This window comes from Sphaeramia orbicularis, chromosome 22, assembly GCF_902148855.1.
Source record: "Sphaeramia orbicularis chromosome 22, fSphaOr1.1, whole genome shotgun sequence".
Lineage (NCBI taxonomy): Eukaryota > Metazoa > Chordata > Actinopteri > Kurtiformes > Apogonidae > Sphaeramia > Sphaeramia orbicularis.
Window position 1 is genome coordinate 52,595,628 of NC_043978.1, and position 27,306 is coordinate 52,622,933.

At 39.7% G+C, this 27,306-nt stretch overlaps 1 protein-coding gene across 1 annotated transcript in view; it reads right to left on the reverse strand.

Moving 5' to 3' along the window:
* Window positions 1-27,306, reverse strand: part of grin3ba (glutamate receptor, ionotropic, N-methyl-D-aspartate 3Ba) — a 269,174-nt gene that overhangs the window by 132,772 nt on the left and 109,096 nt on the right. The window contains exon 2 of the mRNA XM_030127637.1: window positions 1,745-2,445. Coding sequence (XP_029983497.1) covers window positions 1,745-2,445 — 701 coding nt within the window. The remainder of the gene's footprint in view (window positions 1-1,744; window positions 2,446-27,306) is intronic.

The following is a 27,306-nucleotide window of genomic DNA, read 5'->3' on the forward strand; positions in this document are numbered from 1 at the left end:
GCCAGTATCAACATTTCCTGAAATTTTCATCCAAATCCGTCCATAACTTTTTGGACCCTTTGGCAGGCCGGATTTGGCCCCCGGGACGCATGTTTGACACCTGTGTCCTAGTTCATGGTAGTTACATCACATGCAACTAAAACATCTGTGATAGAGCTGTTTTCCTAGTGCTGGTAAAGACAAGTTTAAAGTATATGGTTCAAACTAATGTATAAAACATACATTTTACATGCTAGTTTTCATCATTAGGTAAAATACAAACTAAAAATGTCACCTAAAGGTCAGATGCAGAACATTAGTCACTGTACAAGTCTGGTGATTAGGAGTTATGTAGCCTTATGTTAAATGGTTCTTGAACATAGTGTTTTATTGAAATGGACATTTCAGGGTATTTTCAGCCATACAACAAGAATGCAACAGTAATAAGTGACATACAGAAAAGATCCTCTGTACCTGAACTCAGCTGCCTGTGGCTCATCTGCTGCTCTATGGAGGTATTTACTGTTTTTGATTTACTCTGCCAAATTTTTGATTCAATATTGTTCTTCAGTTTAGACAGTGCTGAAGCCAACGCTGCCACTCATCTCCCTCTTTCTGACACTCAGTGGGCGGAACTGCCATGACTTCTGCTAGCACTGACATCACGTGCAGACCCTCTATATTAGGGTGGTCCAACAATCCTGGTAAAAAATAAAGTTTCAGATAACCTCAATTAGAACCCTGCATTAGGTTTTGGCATTCAAAAGATGATTTAGGAAAACATTTGGAAGAAAAAGGAGATGTTTTACAGGTTGCACAAGTTGCTGGAAGTTTCCTGGAAATGGACTAATTGTTCATTTTCAGCATAGCCGAGCTGACCTGTAAGAGAAGAGCAGTACTATCAAAACCAAGGTTTGAGTGATTCATCTAGAAATATATGTATGAAGTAAGACCGCCTACATCTGTGGAACTGGAGTGAAGAACTGGTTGTCCTGGCATTCTGTGACTCCAGTGTGACACCAGAGCAGAAGCAGCTGATGGTTCACAACATGATGGAAAATGAAGGTTCAGAGGTGCCACTAAAGCGTTGGGATGTCCTTAATCCATCAGATTCTGAAGGGAAGCAGATCAGGGGTTTTGTCCCCAGCAGCACCATGTGTTTGTTTGAAACTTTGGATCTTCCACAAACCTTCTTCAGAATTCCTCCAGTAGACTGGGCTGATGATGCAGACTTTCAGAAGGAGGAGAAAACTGTGCATTCCACAAAAGTTGTCAGTGATGTCGCTGACAGAGGGGCGGAGCTTATTCCAGATTTCAACTGTAGCCGAACAACAAATGCAGATCACAAACAGTACTGGCTACAAGTTGTCAAAGAACACAGGAACATTTTTGGTCATTTCAATAAACCAACAGTGGTTGCTGGACTTTCTAAGGAACATTTTTTATGCAAGTTGCAGTTTGATTTTGAGAATAAAATGACAAATTATTCTAATCTGCCTTATTCATTTGGCTAGTTCTGTTATAGTATATGAAGCAATCTGCATCTGTCTTGTGCAACCTCTAAATATTAATTAATTTGCATAAAATTTGGACCGAAGTAATTTGGCCACATATGGAACCAAATGCAGGGTTCGAATCCAGAGAATCTTAAAAAAAAAATTTTGGACCACCCTAGTCCATATTGGTTTCACTACTGGATACACCTACATGAAAATATGTGTTGCATTTAGGTCAAAGTAAACCCGTGGTGTGTTTGTGTGCATACCTGGCCAAATATTGTCCTGAGGAGGGGAGCTCATGTCGGTTTGGTTTGTCGTAACAGTTCACCATGTTCTGAATCAGTGCCAAGTCCGGCCTCACCAGGGTTGCAGCACTGACAGCACGGCTAATCAAATACAAAGCATCCCGAATATAGAAGCTGAGAGGCTTACGGCCCACCTCCCCGTAGGCTAACAATCCCAGGGGACCTCCCAAAGTGTGTAGTGAGTCTGGAGACAAGGGGTATCCCATGATCCACTGCAGCGCCGGTAGTGATGTTGCGAGACGTTGAGCGGCACGTAAAACAGAGGAGAGACACTCAGGGTCAGAGCCAAGGAGGAGGACAGAAGAGATAGGGGAGGGGGAGCGCAGGAGTCGTGTGGAGAAGATCCTCAAAGCCTCTTCTTCCCTCTGATCCTCCCTCCTCTCCTCACTGGCTTCCCCTCTTCGATCTCCGCCCCCCGAGACGTGGGTCAGGTTGATTATGTCCCACAAATGCCAGGCCGAGCCGCTGTGCATCTGCAGGTGAGACAGCAACCCTTCGCCTCCTTCCTCCCACCCGGGGCAGATCACAGCTGCTCCTCCCCAGCTGCCTTCGCCTCGGCTTCCTCTGTCCCTTTCGCCATCTCCGCCCCGCAGGACCGCCAGCAGCAGGCTGCCCAGGGCTGATGGAGGCACTCGGGCTGACATCTGCAGGTGGAACCGGTTCTATTAGACAGGAGAGGAAAGGGAAGGGGGAGAAAACAAAAATGCACTGTGAAAAATGACTGTACAATTAACACCCAAAAGTTGTACAATTGTAACATAAAACAGCTGTAAGTGACAATACAATGCCAAGTTGTTTATTTGAAAAGATTTTTGTGTTAATGATTAAATCAAATATAGCTGTAGTGTTTGCAGAAAGAGCATGTGAACAAAACCAGATTTGGATGTAGAAATGATGCATTTCTATTGTTTTTAGAAAATAAAACCGTAAATTGAAATACAATGTGTTTCCGTTGAAATTGCAAAGACCATAATGTTGAAATAACGGCGTAATTGCTTTATATATATATATATATATATATATATATATATATATGTAAGTTATAAAAAAGTAAACATTTTCCAATGTACCATTTTACATTTGTAAATGAATGGGTTGGTAGAGTTGGTAGAGCGGCTCGTCCAATAACCAAAGGGTTGGTGGTTCCAATCCTGGCTCTGACTGTCCATATGTCCAAGTGTCCATGGAAGACACTGAACCCTAAACTGGTCCCAGTTGGACCTGGTGGATTTGGAAAGAGCTTTGGACACCATGAAGGTGGAGAAAATGAGCTAAAAAAGTGCAGAACATTTACCATTTAAATCCACTGTTAAATCTACATGTTTCAAATGTTAAATCTACATGTTACTCTGTAAATATGTTTACAGTTGGATGTGTTTTTTACAGTATTGTTCTGGAAACCACGGCTGCCAGTTTTTTTCCGTTAAACAACAGAATTTTTTTACAGTGTGGCAAAGAAAAAAAAAGGGTAGAAGTGACATATTTACGGGAGTTAAAATGATAAAGTTGAGAACAGAAATAAATAAGCAGGAGGAAAATGGGAGGGGAGAGAGAAGAGAGAAAACAAGATCAAAACAGAGATTAATCGATATTGCCTAACTGCCAACACCTCGAGGCTGAGCAACATCAAAATCACATTAAACACAGCTTTTATGAGCACCACAGTACTGTCCCTGTCGCTGCAGCGATTCGCCACAACGCTGATCAGAAACAATCAGTCACATTTGTTCATTATCTCTCACTCTGAATGAGAGGAGTCGCGCTGATACAAACAAGGAGTCAATGATTCGCATCTAATCTGCCGCATCACAGTTGGCTTGGCAAGACAACAGTAGCAACCACAGTTCATCCAGAAGCCCTGCATTTCCAAAGCCCACTGAAAACACTGGCCTGTTTCATACTGTTCCAAAATGGATAACACTGTTGTCCTTGAATGCAGCTCACAGATGGACCTTCCCCCTCCTTCCTCAGGGGCTTCCATCCATTTTTCATCCTATCAGTGCCCGAGGCAAGGTTGGGGGGAGGGGGGAGGGGGGTACTTCTTTTATATACAGGGTCCAAAGTTTAGCTAAGCGTGAATTAAGATTTGCTTCAGATGGCTCCACCTCATTGAAGTGAGATGATAGGTATGCACTACCACCTATACACTTAAATACCCTTTGGATGTTTCAGTGCATACATATTTTCAGCATCTTTATAGCTTATGCATTGCACATTTGCACCCTAGAACTAAACTGAATACTGTAGATGCATGCAGGTGCATACAGAATACATAGATAAACTTGTAGAATCCGCTCTCTGCCAAATGTATCTGAAGATGAGCTGCAGCTGCAGCTCAGACTCACACATTTAAATGGAAATATCCCACCCGGGAGTACAAAGTAAACAGAGCGACCCTCTTCTGAAGTCCTTGAGTCTCTTAAGAGAGGCAAAAAAGAAAAAGAGGTATGGTGACAGAAGTCTGCAGAGACATGGATGAATTAATGCGGTATGTGTATTTATCCTCCTGGGAGAAAGTAAGTGTATTTGAGCGGATGGGCAAAGATAGGCCTCTTCTTTTGAACTCAATGGGGGGTCCTAAAGTTGGTCATGGACAGGCGGTAGCAAGTGGTGAGTTGATGGTATTATGTGAATAAAGAGAGGAAGGAGGCGTTTTCTACAGGTGTGAGCATCATAAGCCATATCACTGTTAGGAAAGAAACTAACATCCTGAATATATTTCATCAAATAAGTCAGACAACCCAATATGTGGTGGTAGAAGATCAAAACAGAACCTCAAGGCAAGTGGAATTACTATGCAAATCTACGATATAGCTGCTCTCATTCCAAATAGCTCCGGGTAAAACAATCTATACCATCAGTTCCTTAAATATAAGTGGAAGGCTAAATATCAACGTAAACACAAAAATATGATGTTGTGGCAAAAAAAATGCACATCATGTTTCTTGTAAGTATAGCTTGTTAAAGACACAGAAGAGAATTCTTACTAAATACATCATTGTCAAATTAATTGGAGTAATGATCATCTGCAGAACATCCCACAGCTGCGTCATCTGTTTTGCACCGGCGTTTATTATTTCTTTTGCATAACAAGAGTTATAAGTAAGTTGCTTGACTTTTGGAGAGATTCTTTTACAATTTCATTTACATTTAAAGTCACTTAGCAGGCGCTCTTATCCGGAGCTACTTACAAATGAGCACAACAGTAGAATTACTCCAAGAGCCGCGACGTGAGGATAATAATAAGAGAAGAAGTGGAGCGGCTGTATAGAAGTTGTATTTAGAGTTGCTGCTCTTAGAAGAGGGAACACAATTAGAGAGAATGGAGGAGGCAGATGTGGGAGACGTGATGTGATTCTGAACAGATAAGGTGATATGAGCCTTTGAAGACACGAGTTCCAGCCCATAAGATGTGGAAATACACTCCTGTTTTGACCACAGGAAGGAATTAAATGAAGTTCTGTGGGCAATCAAACGTACCAAGGACCAATGAAAAATGGGGGGAAAAGCACATTACCGGAGTTATAGCTTATTATTATTAGAGCTGCAGTCGCTTCTTGCCAGTATTTGGATTTTTTCAGCACAATTAATTCCAGTGATATATTGGAGCGATAATACTCACGAGAGCACTCTTTCTTGTGTTTTATACGTACAAATGTGATGTTCGGTGCTTTCTCAAAAAGTTTTGTTTAAACTAGTGCAGAGAAAAATAACACTTAACAGCAATAAGCGCCGTGAGAAATATCAAACGGTGTTCCTCGGCGAACACAACCTTACAGCTTTGTGCCGTGAAAACACAATAGGTACATATATTGTTTACTCAAGCAGGAGTGCAGATACTGGTGTTGAAAAATACATTTGGGTAAAAGTGGAAGTACTGATTCAACTTCTTTACTCGAACAAAAGTGAGGAAGTAGAGGCTATTGGATGTGTACAAAGTATTAAACTAAAAAGCAGCCCATTGTAGTATATTTTGGCTAAAATTACCTTAAGGGGTCAAATGAGTGTCCAGTTTTGTCCAAAAAAAAACAGTTGTCATAAATGCATAGAAGTGTGTGTAAATAATGCTAATCCATTTGTGCACAGACTACTGATATTATTTGACAGTGGAAGCTCTATTTTCATAAATATTGGATTTGGAATAGCACGTGTATGTGAAAACTTTTGCTGGTGGACGGACGTGACATTACCCATGATGCTCTGGTCAGTCCCAGTACTTTATTAGGAATAAACTTATAGACTTACTATTGATAATTCTGCTCTTCTTCATAAATGTTAGTATTGTGGATCTAAAACAGTAACAGCTGACACAAAAACACTAAATGTGTCAGTGGACGGATGTGACATGGTTGTTGTGGATCCCATCATACTGATGCTCTGCAGCCATGTCAGCGTTTACACTAATGATCCCTGTGCAAAAACTAGGAGCACTATTATTTATTGGATAGTTTATCATCAGACTAAAGAGGAAAGAACAATATAGAATGGTTCTTTCTGTATAAAAATGCTTCTTATTGTAAAACTGTTGATGTAAACAGTGCTGTGTGCCATTCTTCATGTATGTATTGGTGGAACAGAAGCAGGATGGATCAGCACCATACTCCAGATTGAACCTGTACAAATAAAACATGTGATATGTAGGAGAGAATCTGGGAAGAAAAACTGGGGAATCTAAAAGAATAGAATATTTGTTTTTCAGGTCAATTCAGTTCAAATAGAACTTGGCCATTTGTGACATGAAAATATAGCATTAATTGTGCTGAAATGGGACATTTTTGAGCTGAAAACATAGTTCATATGAGCATCAACATGTTGAACAGAACTGAAATCCCATCCATTTGCAGAACTTGCATTTACCAACACAAAGTTCCTTTGGATTCACTGAGATTGATTTACTATGAACAAAGACAGAAATAAGACCTCTAAGCACATTTTAGCCGATTTGAACCTTGTGTTACATTCATTTAATGTGAAGATGAACAAAAAACAACTACATTGAAAATAATATACATGAACATAATGAACTTTTCTTTGCAAATCACTTTTCAATGTTGCCAAAAAACTTGAAAAATTACGATCAGTCTCCATTTAAATTGTCCTTTACTATTTATTTATTTATTTATTATTTAGCAGTTTGTCTTTTAGCAGTCATACACTGCCCAGCCAAATAAAAAGTCACACATGCCATATTTCACTGCACCACCTTTGGTTTTGATTACAGAGGACATTCACTGGATTTAAGTAAGCAAATAGTTCAGATCCTTCCATGGGTAAGTACTGCAGTGGTTAACTAGAAAAGCACTCGGAGAGCGCAGACCTCTGCCAAGGCAGATCAGTTGATTTTTGCAGTGTATCCAAGTGCTGGTTTCCACACTGACGTGTTATTCTACAGAACCTTATTTTGACCAAACCACGACAGGTTTCCAGAGCTCTATATCTACATGTCTGCAACTGTAGAGAATAAACATCATAACCTACACCCACGCGTTTCTGTAGAGAGAATATTTATGCAGAGCACAGCATCAAGAGTGAACTGAAAGTGAACCCTCAACTCTGTTACACCACAGCACAAGGAAGGAAGGCACTGCCTGGTGGTGCTGTTTGGTACAACACATTAACCCTTTCATGCATGAATTATGAGCACCTTAATGGGTCCAAACACAGTCATGTCCAGTTAGAGAGTGAACTTTAATTGATCGCCATTCCAACATTTATTTCAATATGAAGTAGCTCCTTGTTTTGGATAATCCCTTATGGTCCAACTAAAGCAAAAATGAATTTAAAAGTAAAAATGTGGGTCAAATTGTCTCTAAAATGTCCCGTCAGAGAGATTTTGAATACTGTTTTTTGACCCAAATTAAGATTTTTTTTTTTTTTTCCTGAGTGTTTCTATTCCTCTTTAGGCATGAAAAAAAAAAACAATGCAATTGAAAATTTGTTTTGTGAACCTATTTTTCATGGAGTTGCAAAAATATCCACTCAGCTGGACACCATGTGTTTAATTTTTGAAGCAAAGAAACATGTATTTATTGATACACTGTGTGAAAACTACGAAACACATTTTTTAAAATGCTGCTAATCTGATGTTTTGTCACATTTTAACATACTCTAATATTACTTATTACTCATTTTATGGAGATAATATGCAAAAAAAACCCAAAAACTTTTTGTTTAAGAAAAATGGTTAATTACAGTCTATTAACAATAACAAGCAATTGATTTACACTCAAACATGTAACTGCAGATCAGGTTTATCAAAAACAGCAAAGTTACAATAATGGTTTGAATGTCAGTGTATGGGATGGTGCATAAGTGTCCACTGTGTTGGCTGATATGGAAATAAAACAACAAAATCCATGAATATACAAGAGAACAGCTGGAGAAGAACTGTCCACTGGAGTGACCATTGTGCATGAAAGGGTTAACAGGACACTGGCTGTTCCACTTGGTTTGGTATTCGATGTTGCAACATGACACATACATACTATATACAGTAATGATTCTGGATTGAACCATCTGTATTGAGTATCACTTTGTCCCGCTTGTAACCTCAGCGAAGGTCGTACTACAAATAGTATCTGATAGTGATAATGAAATGCCAAAGAAGCTGTGCCAGGTCAAGGGAAGCCGAGTTGATACCAGCAGACACATAACTGCATATTGTTCCATCCATTTAAGAAGTAATTCCTTTTAAATGTAATACAATTGAAGTCATGTAAGAAGTAGAATATAGAAATATATCTGTGTTACAATTTAGAAAGTGAAAGCCAAGGATAAATATTCAAAAACCATTTATGTTTGATATCTGAGTACAGCATATTTAAGTATTTGTATCTGAGGACATTGTCTCTTTGCTTGGGAACACGTGGGCGTATGTTCTCTCTTTAACTACTCAATAAAAAAATCCTGCATTTAGTCATTTCAGGACCCTGTAAGTATTTGAACAACAATAAAATCCTTGCCAGTCATCGCTCCAGCTTAATCCAGCATGATGGTACATCTCAAAACAAGCTGACAGCATCGGTGTTTATCCCTACAACATACCAGATTTAATGTATGTGTGTATAATGAATGCAGAAGTGGCTGTGTACTTGTGTTTGAATGCTTATGACAGATTTCAAGACCACTGGGGCTGTGTCCAACCATTTGTTTGTTTGTGATATCCAGCTTTTTTGTCTTTAGTCTGGGCTAAAGCCACTGTCGCACTTATCAGACATTTAAATTTTAAATGGCTCTCTCTCTCTCTCTCTCTCTCTCTTTTTTTTTTTTTTCACTGGACCTGAGGGAACGTGAGCATAGTTCTGATCTCAAGAGGACTACATTCAGTATTTTTCATGCCATAGTCTAGACAAGATAAAAAAAAAAGTGGCTGCACTGCCTTGGATTGGAATCTGTGCAGACCATAGGCAGTTTCTTGTGAAGCTCAGAAGCATAAGGATATTTCCCAGGTTGCAGGCCAGATCAGGTGGATCTTTTTCATTGGTCAGGAACACGGCTGATGTTTTCCCTCTAAGCAGTTTCCCATTTTGGACCTGTAACAATCTCTAGTGTGTGTGTGTGTGTGTGTGTGTGTGTGTGTGTGTCCCATGTGTGAATTTCTGTGTGTGTGCTCTTATCTTTTTTCTATTCCCAGGTAAAAGCTCCATCTGTAAGCACAAGGTTAGAAAGACTCAGGATGCAAGATAAGCACAGCTGAAAGGAATGTCAGCATTATTCTGGAATAAAATGCAAAATCCATATCCCTTCTCACACATCTGCAAATTGGAAGCCTTGAACTAAACCTTTGCCTCTATACCAGATAAATGGAGAGGAGTGTTTGATGCCCTGCCTGAATATTTCCAGGTGTTCTAATAAAGTGCATGTGCATATGCACTAAACCCCCTCCAGGCACAAACAGACGAGCACAAGGCACCGTTGCAAGATGCAAGACTGAGGATACAATTCAAACACACCGTGGTGTGAATACTCCAGCACAAACCCACAGGGATCTTGGGGCAATGTGGAGTAAGCAAACCGACAGGAGCGCGTTGAAACAGAACAGGAGGGAGAGTCTCCCAGTTACTGAGCTCATTCCTTATTTAGGTTTCCATAAGAAAAGCATCAAGACTTGGAAGGTTTGAAAGTGAATGCATACTGCCAAAAAAGAGGGGGGAGAGAAAAAGACTTCTTGGAACAAAAAAATTTACACACAAGAAACAGCAGCACCTGCAGATTCTGAGCTTATTAACCCTTTCATGTATGAATTATGACAACCTTATTTAAGATTTTTTTCTTGAGTGCTTTTATTCCTCTTTACGCATGGAAAAAACAACGATATTGAATTATTATTATTATTCTTTTAAATTAACCTAATTTTCATGGAGTTACAAAAATGTCCACTCATTTGGACATCATGTGTTTAAGTTTTGAAGCAAAGAAACATGTATTTAGATGCAATATCAGAAAGTGATATACTATGTGAAAACTATGAAACAAAAGTATTTTTAATGCTGCTAATCTGATGTTTTCTCACCTTTTATCATATTCTAATACTAGTTCTTACTCACTTCATGGAGATAATATCAAAAGAAAAAAAAAAAACTTTTTGTTTAAGAAAACTGTTAACCCTTTCATGCACGAATTATGAAAACCTCAATCAAATTTTTTTTCCTGACGGTTTTTATTCCTCTTTAGGCATGAAAAAAAAACAAGGTGATTGAAAATTTTCTCCTGAAAAAGAAATTAAAAAAATAAAATAAAATAGAAATAATTTTAAAAATTAAATAAATAAATAAATAAATAAATAATGAAAAAAAAATTCTTATGAACCTAGTTTTGATGAAGTTGCAAAAAATGTCCACTCAGCTGGACACTGCATGTTTAATTTTTGACGCACAGAAACATGTATTTACTGATAAATTGTGTGAAAACTATGGGGAGGGCTTGTGATTCTGGGGGCTTATGCTCAGGAGAGATCTACATAATATTACCAATTCATGTCAGAAAAGATATGTAGTGTCTTAAAACTTTAATAAAGATATGTGTAAAAAAAAAACAAACAAAACAAACCCCCCAAAAAAACAAACAAAAAAAAAAAAGCGAAAAGAACAACAAAATCCATGAATATACAGAAGACCAGCTGTAGAATAGCTGTCCACTGTAGTGACCACTATGAATGAAAGGGTTAATTTCAGTCTAATAACAACTAGCAATTGATTTACACTCCATCATGTCACTGCAGATCAGGTTTATCAAGAACATAAAGTTACAATAATGGTATGAATGCCAGTGTATTATGGGATGGTGTAGAAGCGTCCACTGTGTTGGCTGACATGGAACTGAAACAACAAAACCCATGAATATATAAGAGAACAGCTGGAGAAGAACTGTCCACTGGAGTGACCAGTATGAATGAAAGGGTTAAAAAGACATTTGAGGTGGAAGAATGTAGGGATGTAACCATATGAAAATTTCATATCACGGTTATTGTGACCAAAATTATCACGGTTATCATTATTATTACGGTATTATTGAAATATGCTCAAAATGTTCAAAAAGTACTAATATGCACACTAAAATAATGTAACCAAGTTGCATTTTGAAAAAAAAAACTAATAAAATAACATGCACAATGTACTTTCTGTGGCAGAAACATTCAAATATTAACATGTAAACAACAAACATACAAATGTGCATTAAAGATGGAACCTTATGGCCAGAGATATCTGCATATTGGGTGGGAATTGGTAGGATTTTATCAATATCAATGCCATTGTCCATTCTGTTTACCAATCCAATTTCTTATCAGTTCTCCTATCGACTCCTGAGTGTGTTTGGAGTTTGGAAAAAAAAAGGAGTTGGACAGGTCAAAGTGGAGCTTGTTTGACCACTTACATATCAAGTTTTCTAGTTTTCTTAGTGTGGTAACTGAACACGGTTATCGTGATAATTAGAATTTAAATGGTAATACTAACCATCAGAAATTTTTACCACCGTTTATCGTTATACCGGTGATTGTCACATCCCTAGAAGAATGTGTCGGCCTGATCACAATCCAGGGTACCAGAAAGGGTGCACAGATAGATAAAAAGTACTAATGCTGTATCAAAAAATCAGCCAGGCCATTTTATTTGTCTGATATTTCTCTTTTAAAGTCCAAAATATGTTTGTATTCTGGTGTCTCCTATAAATGTGTCAGGCTTGTACCCCTGTCAAATCAGAAATTCTTGGATGTACGGACACTCCAGCCTAATAGCCTCGATATTTAATGCCTACACACATATACAAATGTTTCAGCACTCAGGAGAATCATGCATTGTTTATTGCATAGATGTGGTGTCCAAAGCATGCCTGCTGAAAAATTCCATATATTGACAGAAACAGTCAAATCAGAGCCACATATTTAGAATGTGGTGTACGGACACTACTGGTGTACGGACTCTAGCAGATGTGAATGGAAATCTGTCTGAGCACATGGTGGCATCTGTGTTCCATCTGGAACTAAGTCTTCCTGGTACAGGAGGACACAAACATTTGGAACCAGTGAGAACAGTAGATCTGTAAGGCATATAGTCCATATTATTGGTGGAAGTATATTGGTGTACGGACACTCCAGGAATTTGGGTGAACAACGCGCACATTGAAAACATGCGCTTCCACGTAAACATCTGTTTGACACATTGTTCCCAAATTTTCTGCACAAAATCTGTCTAGTTGTGCATATTTAGTCCTAATAATACTGAAAGAACAGGTTCCCATTCTATTATTCCAATTAAAGGGCTGGAAAAGAAGGGGTTAACAACAAAATGGTGGATTGTCTTAATACTGAAAATAAGAATTGATAATCAAACAGCTGTTCAACAAAAATGATCAATAAATGAAAAGCAATGTGATGTGTGTATTTTGGAATAAAAAAGACACAGGAGTTGAGTAGGAATTATTTATGGAGTTACAAAACATTATGGACAATCATTTTGCTCTCTTCTAACAATCAAATTGTGCCCATGTTTTCACGCTCATTGGGTCGACATTTGATCAGTTTTTATCCGATTTCCTTCAAATTTGGAGGATTGACAGATCTAGTAATAAGATGGACAAAGAAACATTTTGGGAATGGTTTTGGGGGGATCTGTTTGAAATACTGATTAAGAACTGATGCAAATATACTTGTACACCTTGATTGTGATCAGGCCGTGTGTGTTGCAGGGTTTGGGTGGTTCTGGGAGGATAAAGGGGCTAAAGATGTGGGTTGAATTGCTCTAGGAAAAAAAAAAAAAGACAGAAAAGAGAAAAGGTGTCTCCTCTTGTCCTGCTTCCACAGCTCCAGGCAAGGGATCTATTGCATCTTGACTTACTGCTAACACTCACTCTAGTCCCATTTGGGCTTAACATTGCTGGCGTGAATCATTTGCATCAAACACTGGTGGAAAGGATGAGGGGAGGGGAGGGGAGGGGGTGGTTGGCGTCAGGACTTGGAGTTGTCCTCCCTGTTGCATCCAGCTGTGTGGAACTCTTCCTGAGCCTCTGAATGGCTGCTTAGCTCCCTGCTCTGTCCAGAAACAAAGCTCACGGTCAGGGCAGGACTCCAAACAACAACACTTCACTGAACACATTAATATTTCACCAGCACTGTCACCAGGTGAGCTGGCTGTATGTAACAGGGAGGATGGAAAGAGATAGGCTGGAAAGAGGGAAAGACAGAGATTGGTTTGTGGATGTGAATATATGTTTGAGATGAAGGAGAAATTGATAGGTGGTTTAATATCCGTGTTTTTGAAACGGGGTGAAAGGTGATGGTTTGCATTTGAATGTGTGTCTGGGAAAAAAAAAAGAGCAAGAGAGAGAGAGGACGAGAAAGACGGTCATGATGGTGTTTGCTTGTAACGAGACGATGACAGAGGAAGATTTTCTCGGCAGGGTGCATATTTTAAAGACCTGACATGAAAACTAAGCATATCATAATCTGAATGTCAGACTAAAATGTCATAGCAAATGTGGGCTCGGGTGCACATAATAGTCTAAATCCAACCTGAACAATTTGATTCAACCTCTAGTGCAGATGTAGTTTCCTGTCAAAGGCCCCAACCAGAGCAACTAGCATTACCCGCTAACTCAGGGCTGTCAAACTCATTTTATAATAATAATAATAATAATAATAATAATAATAATAATAATAATAATAACAATAATAATAATAATAATAATAATAATAATAATAATAATAATAATAATAATGGATTGGATTTATATAGCGCCTTTCTAGACACCCAAAGCACTTTACATTATTGACCCATTATTCATTCGCTCTCACATTCTCCCTCTGGTGGTGGTAAACTACATCTGTAGCCACAGCTGTCCTGGGACAGACTGACAGAAGCGTGGCTGCCATTTTGCGCCTACGGCCCCTCCGACCACCACCAAACATTCATACACCAGTGTGAGTAGCACTGGTTCAGTTCCATATTCAGTCCAATTTGATCTCAAGCAGGCCAGACCAGTAAAATGACTTAACCTATAAATAATGACAAATCCAAGTTTTTTCTTTTTGTTTTAGTACAAAAAAACCCAATTAAATTATGAAAACATTTACATTTTACAAAAAAGATATGAATAACCTGAAAAAAACAGAAATTTCATTTGAAAAATTAGTGCAATTTTAACAAAATTATACCTCGACTTATTATTTCTACATGTACATTTACACACAGTGTTCCATAAACATTTGGTAACAGGCAGAATATTTTTCAAATTTTGGAGTTTGGAACTAAAATTTGAACCATTTCTACAATATTCCATCTGTTATTATTATGAACACAACTCCAGATCACAGTGGATGCATAAATGCACCAAACATTTAGGAACAGGCAGAATATTGTTCAAATTGTACATTTCAGGTTGTTCATCTTTGTTTTTATTTATGTATTTATTTGCATTTTACTGTGAAAGAATAGTTTTGTAAATGTAAATATTTTTACAGTGTAATGTTATTTTTTTCACTTAAATGTTTTCCACATAATTTTTCATAAAGACAATTTGTCGTTGTCATTATTTCTGGGTTATTGTGTTGTTATTTTGACTGTTGATCACATTGGTCTGTATGTGGAACCTGAACCAAAAGGATTTGGACAACCTGGACTGTTCAGGTTCATTTTTGCTCTTTCATCCTGCAGGGCCGGAATGGAACATTTGGCGGGCTGGTTGTGGCCCCCAGGCCGCATGTTTGACACCTGTGCGCTAACTCATGCATTATGAATAAAGAAACTGTTGAATGTGTGTAATTTTTTCTGACTTTTCTCACAGTCCAGATAAACGCCGGTCATTGAATAAGGCCAGCCACAGTTGTTTGCATAGTTAATGAGGTAACGCTTTGCAGAACGCTTTCGTCGACGAGACGGTACCTAACCGAACAGTTTGCTGTGGCGTCGTGTAATTATATGCAAATAGCATTGTTTAATTTTCTCCTAATGTCTCCTTACGTCTCTTAGCACAAAGTGTAATATTGGTGACTTTAATCTTTCCCAGCCATGCTGCAGGGGACTGGTGCTAAGTTGGTGAACGAAAGAGGCTGCCAGCGTTAGACACATTAAACACGGCTACAAAACTATAATGCACACAAAAAAGCGGCGGCAGAAAATTACATTTATGTGCTTACACATGCATGAAACTGCACACTCACACACACGCAAAACACAACTGTGAAGCAATCAGCCACTTAACACAGCAAATGACTATGGTTATCTAAGCATAACAGCCTGTTGGCTCAGAGAAACAGTGATAAGCAGGAAGATACACACTATTAGGCACCACCACAGGACCGGCCACAGAGCCTCTGAGAGAGAGAGGGGCTAAATCTGGTTTCACAGCTGATGGAGATGGTACTGTGAGACGTATCTTACATTAAATGGAAGTTGAATGTGTAACTTTAAATCTTGCTTTAAAATGTCAGATGAACATCATACATCATGAACCAAAATGGAAAAGAAGAAATGAAATATTATAAGTTGTTTTGCAAGCCTAAGTTGTCATATTCTGATTTATATTTTGTATCTGTATTTTGTAATTTTATTTTATGTGTGCTGAACTTGGAGAAAAGGTCAGATTCTACATAAAAGTGTCTGTTTTGCAGATTTGGTAATAGTGGTTAGGGTAAATGGAGTTAATCTAGGTTATGAACTTAAAAGGGACTCTCTGTGGTCAGGAAGTGCTAGCCTAATTGTGCAAGAGTGTACTTCCTGAACCTCTTTGTGGTTAAACTATGCAGCGTAAACTGAATTATTGGAGCAGAAGTCAAACCAAGGTTTGATTGACAGGCGTCCAAAGCGTTTGTTAAACTCAGGTGAACTTTCAAATGTGTTTTTTCTGAGAATTAGTTTATGTGGGGTGACTGACGTATGTCTGACGTGTTTTTACCCAGCAACGACTGTGACCAGTCATTGAGACCATGTACCAAATATGGACGTCTTCAGAGAGTGACTGAAGACTATAAAAAAAAAAAAAAAAAAAAAAAAAATAGGACCAATGGCCCTATAGCTTACCGGCCAAATGAAAAGCTTTGGGAAATGTATCCAGATGCCATCTATTCTCACCCAGTTCCATGTATTTATTCTATTACAGAAATAGCCCATGTTTTGGTCATATTCCAATCAGATCTGTAAAAATTCAAATTCCAACTTGATATCATTAATACTGATTTAATGGATCAATCCACTTCCTATCTCTTATAATGGGGAAATTTTTCAAAGTCGCACCAAATCCAGAATCAGATCTGGATCCAAATAATTTCAATCCCTTGTGTTGACATCATCATACATCATACAGAAGCTGTATACCAAGTTTGAAGTCAATCAGAACTGGAGTTTCAGAGAAGAAGACGATTGAAAGTTTTGTAACGGACAACAGACAACAACGATAGACGACAGATGACAAATGACGACGACAGACAACGACAGACAACAACAGACAATGACGACGCCGGACGCTGCATGACGACAATAGCTTACAGCCTATCGGCCGGTAAGCTAAAAAAGGGGGATAGACAAAAAAAGAAGACGAATAGCGTGTTTGATGCTAGACTAGTTGATAACTGACTTCTTTCTTTTTTGTAACTTTTTCTATTTTTGCCTGAAGCAATAAATCAAGCTTTGTTTTAACTTTTTAAAACCTCAAACCTTCTTTTTGGTGAATTCTTCATTTCTCCTGGTTTGGTCCTTCCATCTGAAACCTAACTGGTGAGTTAATTTAAATGACGTGACCCCCCCTCTGGTGTCAGTCTAAATGGAGTAGTCCAGAACCACCGTTGGTCCAAAAATCTCTAGAACACGCAGCTTTTTGTCCAGATAACTGGAGATTTTTGGTACCAAGGTGGTTTAAAGATAAAGAAACTGGGGCAGTCGTTCATTAACTGAAGTAAATTGTGGTTTTTGAGACTTACTGCTTGCTGTGTGTTCACAGTACCATGTCTCTTTTGATTGTCACCACCGGATCACTTTTTTTGCAAATACCTTGACTCAGTCTAATTCTGATTGGCCCATGCAGTGAGCATATGGAAATGGTATGCAGGAGACCAAGGCCCATCGGGGAGCTGTGAAAACAGCAGGTGAAAAAGTGTAAAACACATTTTGAATTAGGTTTGATTAGGAGGGAGAAACGGTATGGCTCAACACTTAGGTTTCTCATAGCTGTGGTAATTTGGCAAGTGCTGCTAGAGGAAGGGGAGATAAAGTGTGTCGAGTCCATTAAACATAAGGACCTTGTTAGTTTCCTGGTGGTGTGGTGAGTTGAGAGGGGGCAAGCGAGCGGTGTGTGTGCGTGCATGTGTGTGTGTGTTATACAGTAGCATCATAAAAACACCATTGTAGTCCTGAACGATTGTGGGTAGAGCCATAAAAGTCTGGACGGGCCATGTCTCCTCTTTTCCTCCAGGCTTTGAGTTTATGAGGATCATTGTGAATGGAAGAAAAGCCTGAGAGAAAATGGGATTCGCTCATTTTCGCACTCTCGTGTCAAACCAACCGTAGCAAGGTGTATGTGTAGCTGTGTCAGTAAATGCATAGGAGGAAGTGCACTCAAACTATTTGTGTCTATTCCCTGTGTGTGTGTCTGCTCCACAGTAAATTGTATACGTGTTACATCTGCCATTATGTTTGTGCTAGGGATGTTACGATTACCGGTATAATGATAAACGGCGGTAAAATTGCAGACGGTTAGTATTACTGTTTAAATTCTAATTCTCATGATAACTGTGTTTGATTACCGCACTTTTAGGGGAAAAAACGCCTATGTAAAGATCTGCTTTTATGTCAAATATTTGAGTATAGTTTTAATTTATTACAATTTTAATTTTCTATACCTAATATTTGGAACCAGTATTCACTTTGAAAGTCTTTGAAAAGGTTCATTAAGCATCTGTGTGTTATTTATGCAATAAATTATATACATTTTTCAAATGGGATTTTTTTTGTGTGTGTGTTTTCTGTCCTTTTATGTTTTTATAGTAGGTTAAAGTGAAAAAATAATAGACAGATGATATAGATGAAGTTGGGCTGAAAAAACAGATCCCAAACATGGGTATAGTAAACATTTGTTTATATAGTATATAAAGGCCAAATCAAAAGGACTGAAAAACGAACAAAATAGACTCAGACACTAAGGGTTAATATTTGAATGTTTCTGCAACAGAAGGAACATTGTGACTATTATTTTTATTTATTTGTTTATTTATTTATTTATTTATTTTCAAAATACAACTTAGTTAAATTATTTCAGTGTGTGTATTAGTACTTTTTGAACATTTTCAGCACAATTTCAACAATACCGCGTTAATAATAACCGTGATAATTTTGGTCACAATAACCATGATATGAAATTTTCATATGGTTACATCCCTAGTTTGTGCATGTGCGTGTGTTTGCGTGTGTAAATTTGTATGACTGTCATTTACAAACCACTGGATGGAATAGTGTTCTCAGCGTGCCTCGAAAATTAATTTGAATGATCAAGACACTGAACACATCAGCACTTTTTCCCCTGGAGCATTGTGACTGAGAGCAGCCAATGAAATGCACACATGCACTTACATATTAGGACACACCGACACAGACAAAGTCATCACATACTTAGCAAAGTGCTCCGGGCTTTGCACCAGTGAAGAAGTTTTTACTACAAGATTTTCAAGCCAGACAGTTTAATTACATGTGATCCAGAGGGAATAAGTAAAATACAAGTCTGTATCAAAGTATGCAAATGCACTCCTGCTAGTCTGTATGGTGTTGAGTAAATGAAGTAATCCAGTGCAGAGTGTTCACTTTCATTATCAGCTGACTTCTGATTTAATGAGCCTCCACGGGCCCAGCGAACGTCCTGGTGTCATCAATAATAATCAGATCGAGGGAACAGCGGGGGTACCAAATATGCTGTTGTGGACTGGTTAGTCAGGTCTCTAGTCAGCCAATGTTAGTGCTGAGTGCACCGCTAGCATTGGTGAAGGCTGTCATCTCAGCACGCTGCATCGGCGCCTCTTTTGTCAGGAGCTTCTTTGATCCCCTTCGTTGCAGAGATACAAGCCCAAAGCAGAAATATGCTGAATGGATTCATGTATCATCCTCCCCCCTACAAACAGCCTCTGGCCCGCTCACTATTTATGATCATAATAGCTGCCGTTATTTATTAAAGAGAGCGATTGTTGTCCTTGCTCTATAGACAATGTTGTTTTTTCTGCCGGAGAGAATAATATTTGTCCTCTTGGTGCGGCCCTGTGTGTGATATGAGGCGGCATAGTGAATGTGATGGTGATTGATTCCTGTGTTGAACACTGGAGCGAGGTACAGAAGAAGGCTAATCTGAGTTATGATTGCCACTGTAATCGCATTTTCTCCTCTGACTCATCCATCCGCTCTACAGTAGTGTATACAGGCTGTATTCTGATTACGCCACACATCTGTCAATAACGTAGACTATACGATGGAGCGAGAACATTCTCATTCTCCAACACCTTGCATCCCCGCGATTATCTAGATCATAATTCTCTTCTGCCCGACGCCCTCTCTGCACATGTGTTTTATCTTGCTCTCATGTTAACCTGCTGCAGGTAGCATCAAGCATTTCCAGTAATCATGCCATCATGTTGGGGATAAAACAAGTTGTTGCTTTTTTTTTTTTTTTGGAGAGGTGGGAGGGTGGTCTACTGAGCCAGTACAAGGGACCGTCATGGAAGAAATAACCTCTTACTGCAGGGCTGTCAAACTCATTTTAGTTCAGGGGCCAGATTCAGCTAAATTTGATCTGCAGTCGGCCGAACCAGTAAAATAATAACAGAATAATATAGAAATAATGTCAACTCCTAAATTTTCTCTATATTTTACAGTGAAAAAAGTAAAATTAAACAACGAAAAAGGTTTACATCTACAAACTATCCTTTCAAACAATGTGAATAACATGAACAAACTGAAAAAATAAGTGTAATTTTATGTTTATGTTTATGTTTACGCATTTGGCAGACGCTTTTTTCCAAAGCGACTTACAGGGGAAAACCAATTAAATCACTCAATCAATCAAATTTTATTTATATAGCGCCAGATCACAAAAAAGTTATCTCTTGACATTTTATATATAGAGTTGGTCAAAACCAGACTCTAAGTCAATTCTACAGAAACCCAACAGAATCCTCCTGGAGCAAACACTTGTGACTGGTGACAGTGGCGAGGAAAAACTTCCCTTTAACAGCAGAAACCTGGAGCAGACCCAGACTCCTGGAGGATGGCCGTCTGCCTGGACCAGTTGGGGTTAAAGAGAGAGAGTAGAGAAGGGGAAAAAGAGAGAGCGATAGAGATAGGGACTGGGGGAGAGGGGGAGAAGGGGGGAGTAGGGGGAGACACATGGAGGCGGTTGAGGATAAGTGAGTGGTGATGATGAGGGCAGGGAAGAGGCCGGACCACCGCAGCAGGTCCAGAGATAATCGTGAAAGAATCTGTGGTTGTCCTGGGAAAAACCTTATTAGAATCTTTAAAATGGAATGTTTGAAAGTGCTAGGACAGGAGGTGCTCTCGGAAGAGCTGGGTCTTCAGGAGCTTCTTGAAGATAGGCAGGGATGACTCTGTTCTTGGAGCACTTGGTAGAGCGTTCCACCAACGTGGAACGACCCATGAAAAGAGCCTGGATTGTCTTGTACAAGGTCTGGGGACCACCAGACTACGTTCCCCAGACGAGCGGAGTGGTCGTGGGGCGACATAAGCTTTTATTAGTGCACCTAAGTAGACAGGAGCAGACCCACGGAGAATTTTGTAGGCTAGGATTAAAGATTTGAATTTGATGCGGGCAGCTATGGGTAGCCAGTGTAACTCAATGAGTAAGGGGGTGACATGTGCCCTTTTAGGCTGATTGAAGACCAGACGCGCTGCTGCATTCTGGACCATCTGTAGTGGTTTGACAACACAAGCTGGGAGGCCCGTTAGAAGAGCATTGCAGTAGTCAAGACGGGAGATAACCATAGTCTGCACCAGGAGCTGGGTGGCCTGTTCGGTTAGGTATGGCCTGATCTTTCTTAGGTTGAACAGAGTGAAACGGCATGATCGGGTGACAGAGGCAACGTGATCCGTGAAGGTCAACTGATTATCAATCATGACTCTCAAGTTACGTACTACACTGGTAGGAGCCAGAGGTATGGAGTCAATAGTGATGGAGATGTCCTGCTGTATGGTTGGCTTAGCTGGGAAGACCAGCAGTTCAGTTTTGGACAGGTTCAGCTGAAGGTGATGGGCTTTCATCCATGCAGATATGTCAGAGAGACAATCTGAGATCCGCACTGAGACTGTGGAGTCATCAGGTGGGAATGACAGATAATTTTAACAATATTCTGCCTCAGTTTATCATTCACACATGTACATTATAACTTAAAGATTACAGTGGATCTAAAAATACACAAAACATTTAATAACAGGCAGAATATTATTAAAATTGTACTGACTTCTCTTAAAACATTTCAGGTTGTTCATATTTGTTCAGGTTATTCACATTTTTTGTGAAACTATACTTTGTTTTAGTGTAAATACATGAAAATATTTACATTTACAAAGAGAAACATTTGGAGATGTGAGTATTTATAGATTAGCAAAGAGACCCCGCTGCTGTCGGTCGAAATTGAGAAGCACTTCAGAGCGGTGAGTGACAATGTGAAGGAATTCCAACGGGTGGTGACGCAGTCGGTGGACAGTATGCCAGACCTGGACGGACGGGCTGTGGACTCGTATAAGAAGTTGGATTACATCGCGGGTCAGACTGCAGAAGGACTGAGAGCAAATGTGGAGGGGCTCCGTCAATCTGCAGGACTGAAGGAGAAAGTGGACGAACTGTGGAGAGACCTGACCGCTCAGAAGTGAGAAATGCTGAGGCCAGGTAGAACAAAATGTAAGTTATACTAAATTAAAGCAGAAATCAAGTTTCCCCCATGGCCAAATTGTTTTCCCCTGGGAGCGGAGGAAGTGCTGGATTCTTCTCTAATCTACTCCCCCTGCAGTCAAAACATCTTCCATGGCCAGGACAACAGTAGGAGGGAACTGATAATAAGACTGGAAACAACTGAAGGACAGATGGACCCACTGTGTCTCTTATCGTGCACACATTCCAAAGACAAATACACAACAAACATACACTTCTCCTTTGCCCCAACCCCAAAATCTTGTCTGCTGTCCATAGGGATGGGAATCGAGAACCGGTTCCCAGTAGCTCGATTCCTTGGAATCGTTTGCCTGCCTGCTTATCGATTCCGCCTTCGTGGTGCATGCGCGATGACGTCACACGTACGCTGCATTGTTTTGGTCAGAATGTAGCCAACATGGCGTTGAGGAGGAAACGCTCTAAACAGACCACACCAGGTCCACTGGAACACTGTCAAAGCTTCCATGTCTTCAAACGGTGGAATCCCTCCAATATCCTCAAACATTTGTCCACAGCATGTGACTCATTTACAGGAATGTCACGTATTTGATTCTCTACTTAGCGGCACTTGTGAATGTAACAGCAGAGTGAACGCCGGGCCAGTTCCGGTGTGGGCAACAAACATCGTAAGTCCTCAAATACAAGTTTCCAAAGGGAAGAAAGGAAAGGAAATGAGGTGCACAACAACGGGAGACAAGCCGAGCTGAGTCGAACCAGTTCCACGTAGTAGAAATGCAGCAATAGAGGAATTAGTAAAGAGTCTGTAGTTTCACTTTCACTGTACGCCCCCCCCAAACCGGCCCAGCGTCATCCGTTATTATTATGTGTTCATACTGTATATGTTATATTTTCTGTGCAGATGGAAATATAAAAGACAGTTAATGCAAACACACCTGTTTGTACTCTTTTATTCCCTCACCCAATGAGAATTGATAAGAGAATCAATAAGGAATCCAATCAATAAGCAATGATAATGGAATCGGAATCGTTAAATTCTTAACGATTCCCATCCCTAGCTGTCTACCCTGTTTTTTTCACCCTATCCCCCAAATTCCTATCAAATCCATAAAAAAATACCAGCATGTGTCCACATGTACTGTGTGAAAACTGTATGATGTCTTATATTTGTGCTTTGCATTATCACGTGTTCTTCACTGCAAATTTTGAAGAAAAGGGTTCAGTGGCGGCGCACCAGCTGCGGCGACACGATGTCCCTAATCATCGATTGAAATCTCGTTTGATGAGCTCTGTGCTGTATGTACTCTGTGCTGTCAAATGACAATAAAGAAATCTGTAATCTGTAATTATTATGACAATATTTGACTGGTCTGACCCACTTGAGATTGAATTGGTCTGAATGTGGAACCTGAACTAAAAGGATTGTTCATATTAGGGCTGAAAGATATATCGTTATCATATCTATATCTAGATATGAACATTCAAGACATTAATATCGAAATAATAATGATATATCGATATATGGATCCCACTGCTGCCATAGAAGCTGAGCTGAGTGCCCACATGCAGTCCTCCACAACTGACAGCGAACAGGACCCCCTTCTGTGGTGGAGAGCTCTCAAAGTCAACTTTCCCCGGCTCAGCAACATGGCAAGAAAACACCTGTGCATGCAGGCCACCAGCTCTGCCTCAGACAGAATCTGTAGTGCATCAGGACACATTGTGAGTTGTGAGAGGTCCTGTCTGAAGCCAGACACGGTTAACAAACTAGTGTTCCTGGCAAAGAATCTGTAGAAGTTGTGCTGTAACTACCTCTGTTCTGTGAGAAGCAAATGCATTTTCTGCAAACAGTTCTGTTGTCTTTAGAAGAATAGAACATGTTTCACTTCAGTGCACTTTCAGTGTTTCACCTTCCACCAGCTGCTGCATATATTTATTTATTGGTAAAGCAGAGCTACAGTAAAATGTTTGATTTGTAATTTATTTATTCGTACTTTATGTTAATGTTGATGACTGGCAGTGAGTTCTTATAAATAAAACTGCACTTTCCACATTCTTTTGTATTAGGATGTTTGTATTTTTCTGAAAAATGGTTGGTTTTCACCGAACCCGTAGTCATATCGTACCATATCGATATCGAGATATCTGGCATGAATATCGAGATATGAAATTTTGTCCATATCGTTCAGCCCTAACGTGAACCAGAGCCAGGTTGTGCAAGTCGTGCTTGGCGAAAATTGCGACAAAGCAAGGTAGCACAACAAACATGTTTCACACCTGAAACAACACCATCGCGGACTGCACGAAGAGTGTATGGCAATGAGAGAAACACCGGGGACTTCTCAGTCATCCCAAAAGAGGCCGAAGCAAAGTTTGAGGGCTGATGCGTTCAGTAGCGTTACACCGTACAAGTCGACATAAACTAGACACAAAGACATTACAGAAGCTAGAGCATACCACATTGTAAAAGACATGGTACCCATGTACACAGTCTCACAAGAGGGCTTTAAAAAAATGGTTCAGACGCTGGACAAGCGTTATAAAATACCATCCCGAACACATTTTACATTTCTTATAAATAAAACTGCACTTTCCACATTCTTTTGTATTATGATGTTTGTATTTTTCTGAAAAATGCTTGGTTTTCACCGAACCCATAGTCATATTGTATTGATATTGAGATATCTGGCATGAATATCGAGATATGAAATTTTGTCCATATCATTCAGCCCTAGTTAATATCTTCAGTGTAATTTTACATTTCACAAATTCATCCCACAGGGCCGGACTGGACCCTTTGGTGGGCTGGATTCAGCCCCCGGGACGCATGTTTGACACCTGTGTCTTACTGGGTTGTAATTCCGCCAGGCAGGCAGCTGGACCAGTGAGACAGCAACATTATTTAGTTACCAGGCGAATGATACAAACAGTTCCCTGAGTACAGATGCAGAATGGCGTGATGTCATTAACAGTCAGCCCACGGGGAACAGAGCCACAAACAGCAAAACTTCAGGGTGGAACATTTATTCACAACACCCCAGTGAAGAAAGCGCACCATGCCAGTAATGAGGTGTCTAGAGCTTTGGGCACAGGGTGCGCTTCAGAGTATGTGTGATATTTCTTCATCTGAGGGTGTGTGTGTGTGTGTGTGTGTGTGTGTGTGTGTGTGTCATTCTTGTGTGCTTGTTTTGGTGAATGTGTATGCTCGGGTGTGCAACCAAGCTACTTTTTAATATAAAAGATCCCTTTGCTCCGGTCATGTTGAATACTGAAACACAGCGCCGACTTCCCAGGAGTAAAATAATACACCTGGAGAGATGGAAGTCATTTAGGGCTAGTGTGTTCATTCAAGAGTGTGTGTCAAGTCACAGGAGGGTGTGTATGTGTGTGGGTTCCAGGATGGATGGGCCGGCGGTGAGTAAATGACCTGCCTTGATTCAGCCTATCAGCTGAGCTCTCCACCCAGACTCCCTGATATCCCTTTTCATCCATCTCTATAAGGGAGAGATGACGGAAAGATGGAGAGGCAGAAGGGAGGCCGGCTGAAGAGAAGAATGTGCACAGAGGAGAGCAAACGATTTCAAGTGCAAGAGCGAGAATAAAAGGGACTAATTAGCGAAGTGGGAAAAAAAATTTGGGGAGGAAAGAGACACAGACACAGAGGAAGTGAACAAAAGGACTATTAGACTCCAATCTGAATCTGGGGTAATGCGTATGACAAATGACACTGCGTTCACACCACAAGTGCTTCTCTAATGTGACTATGGGAGCCAATGGATTGAGGAGCCATTTGAGGTGAGTCAACCCGAGGCACGACCCACTTCTGATGCTACATAATCAAGATCAAAGTCATGACATGATCTGTAGACGGGGGCCAATGGGCAGAAAACATGCAAGAGGTCTGTTTCAAAGAGTGGTATTAACTCAGTTTCCAACCTTTTTTGGCTCGTGACCCCATTTTTACATCACAGATTTCTGGTGACCCCAGACATTCAAAACAGAGCCTTTTTTTTTTTTTTTTTTTTTTTTTGCTAAAATTAATTTCTTTTTGGTCATGTAATAGTTGCTATCCTATGTTGCAAATAAATGTTAATTTTAGAGGACATTTAGTCTATATAATGTATATTATTGTGGACAGAGGCAGTAAATCCAGGTGTAGATTACTGCACAAATGAGGATTTGATTTTCCTTGGTCAGGATCTGTCCACTCAGTCCAGCTGTGATTTACAAGGAGGACAATTAATACTGAACAAACAAGAACTCAAACTATGAATTATGAAAGAGCTGCAGCATCTGAAACTGACCACAATGAACATTTGACACATAAACAGAACCACAGTGCTGCAGTTTCACAACCACAGTTTGTCATGTCTGTTATGGATTGTGATTGTCTCTCTCAACTCACCATATATTTTTATTGATAAGTTTTTTTTTCTTTATTTTTATCAATTACTAGAAATTTCAGGTGACCCCATTTGAATTCCAGGCGAACCCACGTGGGGTCCCAACCCCAAGGTTGAAAACCACTGCATTAACTCCTTGAAAAGAAGAGGCACTTACTCTGAAAATAATTCCAGGCACATTTCAGATTACTTCAAAAATGAGTCATACGAATGCCTTTGCTAAGAAAATTGTTCTGTTTACCAGATGAATATAATGCATTTCGTAGGAAATGAAATCCAGCAGTAAATGTCCTTGCAGTGTGCTATGGCTGTACAAACCCAATCCACTGCCCTCTGTCCCCCACCCACAATCAAGGCTGGGGGCATTTTAGATTTCTGATTTGTTTGCTGCGTCAACTTTAATTTTTGGTAAAAAGCACAAAATGTGGCTTAGAGAAAGTAATTTAAAAGACATGAGATTTGTCTTAGAAAATCCCAGAGAAGGGCATGGTTACTGATACAGATAGAATCAGATGCAAACCGTACAACTGTGTTGAAACCACACATTATATGAGATCTGGGACACAGTGGCATTACCACAGCACTGAAAGGCTACAAGGAAAGCCAAAAGTTAATCTAGATCTAACCTACTTTATTCAGAGTAAAGGTAAACTAAAACGGTCTTGGATTTTTTTCTTCAGGCTTAAAAAATCTCTCAGAGAAAAGTGTGTGAAACCTCAGAGTTACAACCTACAATTCAAGGTTCAAGGTTAC